The sequence below is a fragment of the Megascapheus bottae genome, chromosome 6 (assembly GCF_031878675.1).
Source record: "Megascapheus bottae isolate mThoBot1 chromosome 6, mThoBot2.hap1, whole genome shotgun sequence".
NCBI lineage: Eukaryota > Metazoa > Chordata > Mammalia > Rodentia > Geomyidae > Megascapheus > Megascapheus bottae.
In genome coordinates this window covers 10,427,469-10,442,349 of record NC_143514.1, presented here as the reverse complement: position 1 = coordinate 10,442,349, position 14,881 = coordinate 10,427,469, and the positions used below count along the sequence as shown (strand labels likewise).

The window sequence follows — 14,881 nt, the reverse complement described above, 5'->3', positions numbered from 1 at the left end:
AGACTTGGGAAAATTATATTAAGCAAAATAAGCCAGATCTAGAGAAATGTAGGTTGCATAGCTTCCCGCAATTGTGGTATGTAGTGCCTATAAGTAAACCTCTATAAGTAAACATGGTGGGTGATTTAAAAAGAATACACTAGAACATGATAAATTATCTAGGTTTCCAAACAGTCACATAGTGAGACCAAAGGAGGTTATTCTTAGGAGAGAACCATCAAGCTCAATGACGATGTCATAGGAGCAGATCACAAAGTCTGAACAGATACAGCAGAGGGACTGACTAGATACAATGAGGATAATAAACTGTGCAACTAGTCAGTACAGATGGGTGGGAAAAGCTGAGAGAGAGGGAGGGAAAGGGTGATATGGTTCAAAAAGAGATATATTCATTACCTGGCTTATGTAACTATAACCTTTCTATATTTCAACTTTATGATAACATGCAAATACATACTTTTAAAAAAGAACAGCAATCATATTGTTTTATTAAATTTTGACTTCTTGTTATGTGATGCAGGGATTAGTCATTCCCTGATGTCATTTTTTTTCTTTTTCTCCAGTCAGAGAAGCCTTGAGTCCAATAAAATTTAACCGATGGGGTCTCCCAGAAGTAGATCCAGAAACCATGCAAACGAGTGAGGCATGGGTGTTTGCAGGAGGTGATATTGTTGGTGTGGCTAACACTACAGTGGAGTCTGTGAATGACGGAAAGCAGGCTTCCTGGCACATCCACAAATACATTCAGGTAGGCTTTGCCATACATTTTAGCTATTCTTGCCAATAGGTAAGTAAGTACTTTTGTAGACTTCCATTTGATACTGTTTTATGGAATGTTTTATAAAATATATAAAAAATATGTGAGAGGTCCATGTATATTTACTTGGATATGATTTTGAACAAGCAGAAGTGGTAGTGACAGTGTTGAGTTGATTGAAAATTCAATTATTCGTTGTTGTGTGTGGAATGCCAGGAAGTTCTTGGCCTATTTGTGTTCAAAATAGTTTTCAAAGATAGCAGATAAAGACGTGTGTGGTATCTCACACCTGTAATATTACCTACTCAAGAGGCTGAGTCTGAGGATCAAGGTTCAAAGCCAGCCTGGGCACAAAAGGACCTGACACTCTTATCTCCAATTACCTCTAGAAAAAGGGAAGTGGGGCTGGACTCTATGATAAAAGTCAGATTTTATTTTTTGATTCTACGATAAAAATGGACTATTTTCATAATGGTTATACAAAGACCAAAACCTGTTTGGAGTATTTATTTATACCTGATGAAGTCCTCATTTCTACAATTTGTGCATCAAAATGCAAAGAAAGAAAATAGCTTATGTTTCAATTGTAATTTTTACTTATTTAATATATTAATGATGACATACAAAACAGAAAAGATGAAATGTAAAGTTATTTGGCATAAGTACTTTGTAAATTAAAGACAAAACTATTAAGATTTAGTTGTACGCTTTAGTATAATTAATTATATCAATATGCCTGAAAGCATCTAGCCAAAGCTAGGCATTATAATGTATTCTTGCTTTACAATTTAATAATCTATAGATATAATTATGTGGATGATTCTGGAAAAAAATCTTATTTTCTCTTCTATGTGGGAAAGATTTCACACTCAAAATGAATCTTTCTGCCTCCCTTCTTTTGGTGTCTCTGATTTGTTTCCTGTATGATAGCATGCTGCCCTTTATATTCAATATTTCCTCAAGTATTTTCTCTTAGCTGTAATTGTGTATTCTAATTTTTTCTTGAACTCTGAATAATTCAAGGAGGACCACTTGTTAACAGTTGGGTCCAGACTTGAGGTTTTCCTGCTTGGATTACCTATCTGCTCTCTCTTTGTCCTTAGCATTTTTTTGCCAATCCTGGGGCTTGAACTCAGTGCCTGGGCAATGTCTTTGGGCTTTCTCAAGGCTGTTGTTCTACCACTTGAGCTACAACACCACTTCCAGCTCTTTTTGTGTATGTGGTACCAAGGAATTCAACCCAGGACTTTGTGCAGGCTAGGAAAGCACTCTACTACTAGGTCACACTCCTGGTCCTCATCTTCAGCAATTTTTAAGTTTTGATACTTGAGGTGTTGACTTTGCCCTGACCTGGATTTGCCAGACATATAGGCATCCAACACTGAGCGCAAGTAGTTTATTGGGTTTGCATATACAGACCAAGTTATGTGTCAGGAAGCAATTAAGGAGATGCCATATCAAAACTTTTAAATGTGAGCTGGGCACCAGTGGCTCATGCTTGTAGTCCTAAGTCCAAGGGAGGCAAAAATTGAAAGGATCCAAGTGCAAATCCAACCTTGGAAGAAAGGTTTATGCATTCTTTTCCAAACCTTGGCTCGGTAAAATGGATTATGCTTGCAATCCTAAAATATGCGGGAGAGTGAAATTAGAAAGATCTTAGTTCCAGGCCAGCTTGGGTAGAAAAATCCATGAGACCTCGATCTTCATGAGGGTGAAGCTGGCAACAGTGGTAAACATTTATTCCAACATCTACAGGAAGTGTAAAGTAGATGATACTAAATACTAATATTTAAAACACATTATCATCCCTCAAGTGCTCGAAGCCTTTCATTTCTTTCCTCTAATTCTTCATCAAATCCATGATAAGTTGTCATGACTCATTTTTCCCTACTTAAAACATATTACTTTTCTCTAATTGTGTATGGGTAACAGGTATCTTATTCCCTGCATAACTTCTCCCTCCCGCTCTTTAAACCTTTGTAATCTCTATTGTACATCTGCTCACCTGGAACAATGATCCTTTGAATCTGAAATTCCCAGGTAGTTTGTAATGACAGCCATGTGCCCCTGTATCCAGATACAAAGCGAGAAGATTTCTCTCAAATATATCTGTGTCAGCATCTGAAACCTCATCCTTCACAATTTCTAGGATTAAAAGTGTAAGCTACTGGTCAGGAGTATGGCCTAGTGGTAGAGTGCTTGCCTAGCATGCTCAAAAGCCTGGGTTTGAATCCTTGGCTCCAGGTATACACAAAAAGGTCAGAAGTAGTGCTGTTGTTCAAGTGGTAGAGTGCTAGCCTTGAGAAAGTTCAAGGACAGTGCCTAGGTCCTTAGTTCAGTTCCCAGGACTGGCAAAATACAGTATAAGCCACTGGTGCCTTTTTCTTATTTTAACACTAATGGACTTAATGGTGCTTTAACAACAACCAGAATTTCATTATATTTCAACTTTCTGGAATCTGACAAATTTTTATTTAAAGGAATGAACAAGTATTTTAAATTGCTTCCACATACTTGTGAAAGGAATTAATCAGACTTCAGCTTTAAAAAATCCATGATGCTAGAAACAATATGTTAAAAAAAAAAGCTTTTCATGCTCAATAAGGGTTTTAGATTGGCTGAGGGATTCAGTCTTAAACAAAGTGTTGAATTAGAGTTTCAATGCAGCTGAGATAGAAAATAGAACCCCTGTCAAACAAAACCAATGATTCCTTCCACCTTCCTCCCTGGGTGTTCGATACTAAGTGCTAACGATAGTTAGGCTCAAAGGGCATAATGATAGAATAGCCTGTATTTGGAGTCCTCTGGCTAGAATGCAGGATTTACTTTCTTTTCTCGTTGGTAGCAACTATTTGTCCTGCTTAGCTTTTACTGTCAGTGAATTTTCTCCCAACACACCAAGATTTTTTTTCTCCATCTGGGTCTTTCACCTGTTCCACCTATTTTACCTGCTTGGTTCCCACCTGTTCATCCACATATGTTCTCCCTATCAAGGTTTGGTGACATTATTTCCCCATGAAAGTAGCCATGCTTGTTTTGCTGTAGCCACCAAAGTAGGATGCATTCATGCATTAAAGGGTGAAAATATTCAGAAATAATTCATTATGAATGAATTTTAAGGTGAGTTATGACTAAAAGGCTAGTTATGCAATGATTAGAGCATTATAAAAATGCTTTGTTAGGCCGTGAGTTTTGCCTAGTAGTTAAAGTGCTTGCCTAGCATGCATTAAGACCCAGGTTCGATTCCTTGGTACCACATATATAGAAAAAGCCGGAAGTGGTGCTGAGACTCAAGTGGTAGAGCTCTAGCCTTGAGAAAGTCCAAGGCCGGTACTCAGGCCCTGAGCTCAAGCCCAGGACTGGCCAAAAAAATGCTTTGTTAGAAATATATGCATTTACAATAATTTCTATATCCATGAATTGTATCTGAATGAAGACCTGCAATATTGTCTTATATTTCCCTTTACTCAGGCAGAAAATGGACCACTCATGAGTCTATGTGCAATTATTTAATAAGCACATTAGAGCATGAATTTATGCTTGAAATCCATGCAACTGGACCTTTAGAATATCTTTTCATATATTTATTTAGGCAAATATTATTTAAAGATATCTTTATGGAAATTTCAGTAATTCCCATAGATGTCTGAAGAGAGCTTTGCTTAACTTTCATTAGTTAATTTGTTCAATTACCACTTATTGAATACCAGCTGTTGTGCCCAACACTTGACATTGGGCCTCAATGAATAAATGAAGAGAGATTAACACAGTGTTAATAAATTTGGCATGTGAATTAAATAGTCAATTTCAGACCCAGTTTCAACACTTTAAACTAACCTTGGGCAAGATATTCATCTCTCAAGGACATAGTCTTTTTAAATTTATGTATTATTTATTATTTATTAATAAATACATGATGGTGATTAGATCAGTTATCCTTTGGGGCTGAGGCAAGATTATGTGAGAAAAGTTATGGAAAGCTTTTAGCACATCTCCTGCCTCATAAATATTTGTTGTTTGTATTATTTAATGAGCTACTGGGTAAGGAGGGGTCAGTCCTTTTAGATTATTAAAATTGAACAATTTCAGTACAGAAATTTTGTAATAATCAAATCAAAACCTGGTGCTTACAATTATAGCAGATGAAGACTGAAATTAGCTCTTTCAGATAATTATTAAAGCATTTGTTTAGTTATTCACTTATCCATATACATCAATCTATTTCTCCATGAAGTCACTAATGCATGAACCATTCTTTCTCTCATTCATTCAATAAAAATAGTTTAAAGTGCTAGCTTTTATAGGTAGCACTAATCATTAGGTTGGTAAATGTGAATTAAATCATAAAACTTGCCATTAAAGTGTCACCATTTAGTAAGGAATCAGTTGTGTAAATGTAAATCTAAAGTAATGCAAACGTCTAATTATTAAAAATGTAAAGACCTCAAGGTGTCGTGAAAAGATAATGATTGATTCTGTGTCATGATGTAGAATCAAAAAAAAGCATCACAAAAGGTACAAGTAAAGGAAGAGAAAGGGATAACAGAGGAATATTGAGTAACTAGACTATTTGAAACTTCAAGTGTGTTGCAGATAAGTTCCATAGGTTGAGCATTGCTCTCAGAGTTCCCAGACAAAGGAAGTCACTGAATGAAATCCTGGCCCAGAAATTCCCACTAGCTCAGGTTACCTCAGCTATGCTGCTTCCTTCTATTCCTAGGAAGGATCACTTTCCTGTGATGGTCCCGGGTGTTCTCTGCTTCTTGTATGCCTCTTGCACCTGTGAAGCTCTTCCTACTCATTGTCCCCTAATGGGACAGAGTGGATAGTGAGGCCCTGAACATAGAGAATGTGTAGTAAAACTGAGGTTCAGATCAGTAGTTATGTTAGGACAACAGTGTGAAGATCTAGCTTATGCTTTTAAGTAGATCTAGACAATCTAGAAATTATTTGCACATAACACATAGTGACAGGAGCTGTGTTCATGTGAGAAAAAGCATTTTCCAATATATTAGTATGTTCCTCTATAAAAGTCATCATTTATAACAGCAAATATCCTTTTCTTAAATAATAATAATAATAATAATAATAATAGTACTGATATGAACGGGGTCCTGGTTTCTCATACATGTAATACAGCTACTCAGGAATCTGAGATATGAGTAATGAGATTCAAAGCCAGCTCTGACAGAAAAAGCTGTGAGATTCTTTAATTAAGTGGAAAAATAAAGCTGGAAGTAAAAGTGTAGCTGAAGTGTCAGGACAATAACTTCAATGAAAAAGCAAGTATGAACAAGAGGTCCTAAGCCAAACCCAAGTATAGGCACACAACAACTAGTTAAATAGGTGAAACACACCATATTATAAATGTTGTTGATTTTATAATCTGGGAGGCACTTATTCTCTGTCCTGTTTTGAATGCGTGATATATTTCAGGATAGCAATTATATATACACATATATATCATAATATGAATATACTATTGTTTATAACAGTGTAAAATTGTAGTATGTTTGCGTCATCCTCTTATGGAACCGTCCAGGCCTATTTGAGGTATTTTTCTTATTTGAATAAGAATTTCTAAATAGGAAGGATAACTTGAAAATTTCTTAAGAAAGAAAAATGTGTAAATCAAAAATAATGACAGGGAGAAAATTATGTTAATTATTTAATTTCCATTAAGATTCAGATATTTCCCTTTAAAAATTTAGAGGTGAATAAATGATACGCTATAATGATATTCAAGTTTACCATAACCAGTAAATGCTTATTTATGGTCACTTAAGAGGTCACTGTTACCAAGAATTACTGAAAAATAGTCTTGAAAAACATAGTCCTTGATTTTTACCCTTCTCTTTGCTAACCTTGTGTATTCACTTGCTAATCACTGCAAAACAAAAGTACAATTTGTTAAAATCTATTCTCCATTGTACTTTCTTTGTATTGAATGACCCTGCACAGAGAAAATCTTGCTCTTTGTTTCACAGATTTTTATGAATAGAGGCAAAAGTAATAAATCTGGTGAGGGTCACTGTCTGTCATTGAAGAAGCTAGGACTGAAACTCATGCGGGACTGATATCCTCGCTTTATTTCACTGTTTTCCCTGGCACTTTTCAACCCTGGATTCCTATCCTTGCCAATTAGTAGCAGAGATTGACACCTTCCTATACAGTGCTTATAGGGCAGTTGGTAAAATATAAGAATGCATTAGGCGAATAATAAAAGGGGTAACACTCTAAGATGCATCGTACTGACATCTTGTAACTACTTCAAGATGATAAAAAAAGTAAGTAAAACAAATTAAAAAGAAAAGTTCCATCAACTTTTTCATTGCATGAACAGATGAATATATGATAATTTTTTTAAATGCTTTAGAAATTTGTTCCTCTGGAGAAAACTAGAAGACTGTGATGTAAGGTAATATTCTTTATATAATTCAGCTCTGGTTAAGAGTATACCTTAACCAGAATAATCAAGCAGAGAAATTCTAAGAATATGAACATGCCACATTTTGGAACTTCTAAGATTAAAGAGAGGGAACATTCGAGTGCTGATTAGAGAACTGGATCTGTTAACGCAAAGCAAAAGTATTTTAATTACAGAAATACACATAGATCATCCATTAATTATTTAAATTGGAAAAATACAGAACATTCTTTTAAAAATACCCTAGCACATAAAATCTTCCTTATTTTATGAAATCCAAACTCAGCCGCTACTTCATTAATCAGAAAAAGCTGAGATAGAAATCAGAAAAAGAAGGTACATATTTACTAAGGTTATTGTTTTGCCTTAAATCATTTAGACATTTTTTTCTCATTCTTTAAAATGTAGGACCAAGGCTATTTGAATATAATAGTACCCTTATGTTCCTTACCTAAACCTCACCATAAATTATTCTGTGCTATATCTGTTTCTGTTTGGAAAAGTAAAGTAAGACTTTCCAAAGCAGTGCAAAGCATTTTCTGGGTTTCTGAATAGTTGTCCTGACATCCTATCATCCACACTTCACATAATTTCTTTTTGTACATGACCATAGTTTTGTGTTTTGGAAAACAGCCAACTTAACTTTCATAGAACCAGCTCCCTACCTTGTAAAATTCACATAGTCATTCATTTGTTTAATATCGATTCACATTTAGAACCAACCCTGACAGGCTTGAAAACAAACAATGGAAACTTGATAACCACATAGCACTCCTGGGAAAAGAGAAAGTTCAGAGACTCACAGAGACTCCATAGTGCACAGAAGATTCAGCACATTCTGGACAAATACTCTCTCTACCCCCTGGATACAAGGTGGGAGAGGATTTGTCCAGTTAGTCTGTTAGTTGAAACCAATTTAGTTAAGCACCTAAAACCTCAGATCCTTCCTAATTAAAGCTTTAAAGGGAAGTGTTATGAATGTATAAAGACTGCAGAAAGCTGAGCACTTATCTTGTTTCGTATTCACATAAAGTTTCATTTGCAAAAAAATAGTAATGGAGAAAGAGAATAAAAGGTCTATGATGTGGTTATGTTTACATCCCCTTGCAGAGAAAGGAATTTGGAGAGAGAACACAGCCAAAATTTTCTTTATTCTAATTCTCTCCATCAGACATTGTGCATCGGAGAAGGAGCTCTTATAAACACAGAACATCTGTGCCACTGCATCAAGTAAATCTGATCTACACTGAAATAATAATCTCAAAGCTCACTGGCTTAATTGCATTAGTAGAATTATTTTTTTTGTTTACATCAGCATCCTTTTACTGAGAATTCTCTTTCAAAGTGAGCATAGAGATCCATGATTATAATCCCCAAATTCAGGAGGATGAGGCAGGAGCATCCGAAGTTAAAAACCAGTCCTGGCTACAGAGTGAGACTTTATTCAAACAGGATACTACTACTGCTACTAGTGTTAATAATATTCTTTTCAATAATTCTTTTTCAAACTCAAAACTATCTCTTACATGTATAGTTTTAAAACAACCATATTTATTACAAGTTATCATCCACTAAATTTACATGTCCCTACTGTAGAAAGCAATCACAGTGATGGAAAGAAACATAAATGTCAAGAGACAAAAGTCAAGAGTTACTAATAGATGAATAAATATTAAATAGTTGTTAGGAATCCAGATAGAGGACATACATAATATAGAGAGAGCTTCTTTTTCAAGCTAGGAGGAGGACAATTCATTTTCTTCCAGGTGAAACCTATCTTATATAAATCCAACACAACAAGTGAGAATGGATGCCCTAAGCTTTAAGGCAATAAACATTAAAAAAATTTAGAATACTATATGTCAAAGTGATTTGGGGAGACATTGACTAGTTAGTTATAAAATTATCATCAACTTTCCTGGTAAAACTACAGAGATAGATTAATTAGTTTGATAAGGAAGTCCTTTAAAAGTTACTATCATTCTGCCCAGTTATGCATAGTTTATTGTGCACTTTGAAATAAGTGTATGAGTTCCTTAAATCTATCATGCATTCCTTGGAGTGTTGACCTACTTTTCTTCTGCCTCAGGTTTTTGTGTATTTGCTTGTGGTTTGATTGAGGCACAAAACAATTGCTGGTTGTTGAGGGTAGCAGGTGTCTCAGGGGATTGGTAATGAGATACAGAGCCTTTCACCTCTTGGTCACCAGTTCAAATCTGCCCCAGGTCAAGAGTGACAGAAAGTCATTACCATCGGATGGCAGTTCAATAGGCTATGTGAGAAGAATTTGTGATTTCAGTACCTAGATGAGACCAATGCAAGCCAGAGACCACTTTAGAGTAGCTGTGGAGTGGTACTTAGATTTTAGTTTGAGGACAAGGCATCCCATCATTTCCAAGTGTTACCACTTCTTGGGAACAGCATGTATTTTGGTAGATTTTGCTATAGTGTGGCCACGGAGAAAGGTGTATACCTGTGTTGGTTTATGCTATGGGACACAGTGTGCATGCCGTTTTTGATCTTTATCTGTCACTGTTGCTTATTAGGTACACTCCACTATTATTGACTTGACTCTACAAAAGTGCTTTTATGCTCAGCCAATGATTGATTGAAAACTGAAAATTCTATCTCTCATGTCACTGGCTTTTTCTCAACATACTTATGTTTGTTTCAGAAGTGTCATTTTTATTTTTAATCACACTATTGATTTCATCTGCATTTTACATGGGACAGAACCTTTACAGAGTTCTACATGTTATCCAAGTTTCCCATGAAAAATAACAACAAGAACATACACACCAAAAACAAAAAAATAGGAAAACTCCTGGAAGATAGAGAACTCAAAACTAAGTATGGTATATAAAGATCATGACATAACATCTAATAAAATCATCAGCATTCATGCTAATTATTGAAACCTTGTACTTGTCATTCGTAGTATTTGTGCATCTATGAATACGTTTTGTTTTCTAATATATTTGAAGAATAGCTAGTAAAACTTTCCGTTTTGGCATTTTTTAGAAGGTGTTACAAATGTGCACCTGGAAGATGTAGAAAAATTTCAGAATTTTAATAATAGCATATTTACTCTTGTAGTTTTATATTGGGCTTGCTGATTTTCAAAATGAGACCACTGGTTCTAGATTTAAGGCTGTCTTTATAATTGATGTGATATGTAAACTGAAATCAAAGAATAGCTGTAACTGTGATTCATATTAAACACTTGTCCTCAGGACAAAGATGAAGAGATGAAAAATATGAAAGGGATTTTAAGCCAAGAATGCATGTATGTCTAAGTTCCTGTTACTTAGAAGATCCTTCTGTCCTAACTTTTAAGGAAAAGACAACCTGTTATCACTGCTTAAAATATAAAGTTAATACCTTCAAAGACATTCTTTTGCCCTAACTAATACCAGTGGTGTCTATCTTGAAAGAACTATGATTTGAAAATTAGAAATTTAAATTGCACTGACTTAATATTAGAGTATTTCCGTTACCCTTTGCAGGTTTTGAGGCAGCTTATTCGACCTTACAGTCTCACCAGGAAACTAATGGGAAAGCCTGGCGGCAATCTTCACAGCAAAGTTTCCAAATGTCAAGTGTCATCTTTCCAGCTGTTAGATGAATGGGTAGCCACGAGGCATTTATTTGGGTGTGCAGCCCCTGTGAAATCTGGGTGAGGCAGGAGAAAAGGCTATAATTTGGTGGTTAGTTTACCAGCATCAGTATAATTGCAAATCTCCTGGCCAGGCAAAGGACTTTATTTTGTGGTTTCATGATTGACAGCTGACAACAGTTGCTTCTTGCACTTAAAGAATAAAAAAAAATGGCCTTAAAACAAGCCCCATCGTGGAGACCAAGACATGAGAAAGGGTATCAATGTATGTGAAGTAATGCACCTTCTATCTGGTGAATATAATGCAACCCTTCTATTAATTACAATAAAAATATATGAAAGAAACAAGCTCCATCGATATGCCATACTAATTCCTGAATCTTCTCTTGCTTCAGATAAAAATGGTCTTAATCCAAACCCTTTCCAGCTGAGAGGAAAGGTAAAGCTTTAGAAATGACAGCTGTATTAAAACCCTGAGACTTATTGCAAAAAGTGTTCCTTCAGTTTAAGATATATTGCAGAGTCTTTAATCCTAATGTTAAGAGAAGATTGATATGACTTTCCGGCCACTGTCAGGTTGCAAAACAATGAATATCAATAAAAAGACAGTTTTAAATCATAAGGATTCCGTCGGAGATAATAATAGTCTCTAAGAAAATAATATTCAAGGACGTCATGGCTAAATGTTGTTTCCATACTAAGCTTTTCACTTGTCAGAATCACACCACTGAGTGACTTCAGTTTAATCTCATAGGTAATTGAGATTTTTTTCTTTTGAGACCAAACTCGTATTGGAAACATATCTGATCTCAGTTCTCTTCTTTTCTGTGGCGAGTAGGAATGTCAATTTCCATAGGGCAAGTGAAATATACTTACAAGTAGACATAGTTCTTCCTGCAGCATCTGTATCTTTGTTGGTTCATTCAGGGTAATTTTTGATTGCCTCCTTTAGCTAACATTCTTAAATAATTATTTCTGTACCAGTGATGAGACTTTTTCAGCACAGCAATGTGAAACTTCTTGGTATATAAAAGAGGATTCTTTTTTTTTTTCAAGATAGTATCTATAGGTTGCACAAAGGAAATCAAGAGGAAAAAATGAGGAATGAGCCTATACATAATGGAGCTATCAAAGCAAACACTATCTGGTTGGTGATAGGGGGAAAAATTCCATGACTAATAAGTAATTGTAATGCCTTTTATTGGCTTTGTGTAAGGTTCCAAACTTTTATTACATGGCAGCATTTGACCTGGAAAGTAATTTAAAATGAAATTGTCTCTATAAAAGCAGAATATTTCCTTACCAATACAGCAATAGATTGCCACTTCAGGCACAGAGAACTCAAGATTGGAAAGGGTAGGAAAAAAATAATCAGATGTGAAAAGTCTGACCCATGCCATAGGGAACCTAACTTCGGTGTGTTTTGAGGGTGTATTGAAAGGAGTTGTTCATTGCAGTCCAAGAGGGCTGTAAATATTCTGGATCCCATGCCAAATTTGCAGTGCCCTGATGCCTGAGGCTCTGCAGGGTTAATGAGAGTATCACAGTAAAACAAATTACAGGAAGAAAAAAAAAACATTAGGTTAGTTTGCTGGGGGAAAAGAAAAGTGCAAACTAACCTACCTGGAAATCTTGAGTAAAACTGTTCCTCTCCATTCAGTGAGTTAGAACATAGAAATCTTAAGCTATAATTAATGGCATTAAAAACATATCTGATGTGAGTGATGCAAATAAATCCTGAATTATACTAAACAGTGTTTCATGTCCTGACTTAAGTACTCACTAATTTTGCCATTGGGACCTATGGAAATATCATATAGTTTTTGGATTTCCTCATTTACAACTCTGAGACAGAGCATTGTCATAATAGGAGTGAAAGTCCAAGCTCAAGCCCTAAACTTTAAAAAATGTTACTTTATTAATTATAATGTTATTATTAAGGTGTTGTATAGAGAGGTTCCATGTCATAAGTCAGGTAATGTGTGCTTTTCTTTTTATTTTGGACATTACCCCATCCTTTGCCTTCTCCCAGTTTCCCTGGCCTGTCCTTGTTCACAAGTTGCATAGATCATTTTTCCATTTGGTGTCTACTGACCACTATGCCTGCATTTGTTCATCTTATCATTCCTTCGTTTCTGTGCCCTTCTTTGCTCCCCCCTCCCAAAACACACACAAAAAACAAAAAATCCGCAAGGAAAAGAGAATGATAACGTCAAAATGGAAGCAAACATTCAAATTTTGTGAAATTTGTTTTAATAAATAGTATTTTAAATGTCCAAAGGAAATAGGCCTTTAGATACTACCCTTAAGAGTACCCCCTTTAGTCTCAATATATGTGTGTGATTGCCTAGAGCCCTGTACAATTTATCATGCCCCAGTGTATTTTTAATTCTAGCTTCCACATGTGAGAGAAAAACATGTGCTATTTGTCACTTTGAGCTTCGCTTACCTCATTTAATATAATTTGTTCTAAGTCTATCCATTTCTTTGCAAGTGACATAATACAGTTCATTCCAAGGATGAGTAAAATTCTTTTGTGTATAGCTACTGCTTGTTTTGTTGTTCTGGTCATCTTCAAAAGCATCTGGGCTGTTTCCATAACTTGGCCATGGATATGAAACAGTAAACTTTTTAAATCATGAAGACATTATTGTGAACCTCACCATGTTTATCCTCACAAAAATTAAAATTAAATTTGTGTATGGTTCTAGAGCCCAAATAATGTACATTAAGTATAAAGAAGCTACTAAGTGTGGGTGCCTTATGCCTATAACCCTAATTATCAGGAAGATCAGGCCCGAGAATTTCAGTGCCAAGCTAGCCTTAACAGGTAAGTTCTTGAGACACTTATCTCTAAACTACCACAAAGAAAAACAGCTGAAAGTGTACCTGTGGCTCAAGTAGTAGAGTGTTAACCTTGAACAATTGCTTAGGACAGCTCCGGGACATACACACACACACACACACACACACACACACACACACACACACACACACACGCATGGAAAATTCACTTAGGAGAGGAGAGGAGAACAATAAGGGAGTTAGCAGGAAAACTTTTTAGAAGGTATGTTCAAGCTGCTGGAGAGATAAAGACATATATAATGTGCAAAAAGAACAAGAAAATGTCATGCTTTATCAAAGCATTGAATCTAGGCAATTGTAATATGAGGGCTAACATCCAAGCTTTTCAATTCTTAGTCCTACAGTTCACTTTATTTTTATTTTTTTTTGCCAGTGCCAGGGCTTGAACTCAGAACGTTGGGCTTTCTCAAAGCTAGTGCTCTACCACTTGAGCCATAGCACCACTTTTGGTTTTTCTGTGTGTGTGGTACCAAAGAATTGAACCCAGGGCTTCATGCATGCTAGGATTTTTCTTTTTTGGTAAGTAATGCAATCTACTCTCCAAATCTACTTTGGTCATCCTCTCCCCCACAACATGTCCTGTAGTCACTGTATAGCAGGTAGAATACTGGAGTGGGAAGGGCAGGATTTCCAGTCAATTTCTTTGTGTGGTATCCTAGGGAACTAGAAAAGTTTGACTAATACAACACCTGTCATAAGAGTTTTTATAAAATATTGTTGAATATTAAAATACATTTTGGAACTGTTTTAGAAATAGAGACACTAGGTTAGGAAACAGATTGTACATATACATTTGCCTGTAGATACTGCTTTAGACTGCTAAAGATCAAGCGCTTGATGGTGGAATGATATTTTGCTTATGTTTCCCAAAGAAGCACAATAAATGACCATGACAATGCTTCATAATTTACTCCTTTAATTTGTACATTCATATTTTATCACAGGCATTGCCATTTCTATTTTAAAGTGTCCTCTGGGAGATTACACTCATATATTTTTCCCTCAGCATCTTCCCCCTCCATTGCCTTATTTCAGATATGTTTCCCAGTGATAACTGGGTTAATCATTTACCAGAAAAGCAAGTATTGGCTGGTATGTTTCTGACTTACAACTGTGAGCTTTTCATTTCACCCCTGAATATGTGGCATCGCTACTGTCACCTGTTTTAATGTCAGTTTTCCTTATTTACCTTCTTCAGCTCTTACCTTGATCAGCT

The 14,881-nt window shown here is 35.6% G+C and overlaps 1 protein-coding gene across 1 annotated transcript in view; it reads left to right on the top strand.

Moving 5' to 3' along the window:
- The window catches only part of Dpyd (dihydropyrimidine dehydrogenase), an 800,444-nt gene that overhangs the window by 357,654 nt on the left and 427,909 nt on the right, over positions 1-14,881 (top strand). Inside the window, exon 12 of the mRNA XM_090333954.1 lies at positions 564-748. Within this exon, the coding sequence (XP_090190080.1) occupies positions 564-748 (185 nt within the window). The remainder of the gene's footprint in view (positions 1-563; positions 749-14,881) is intronic.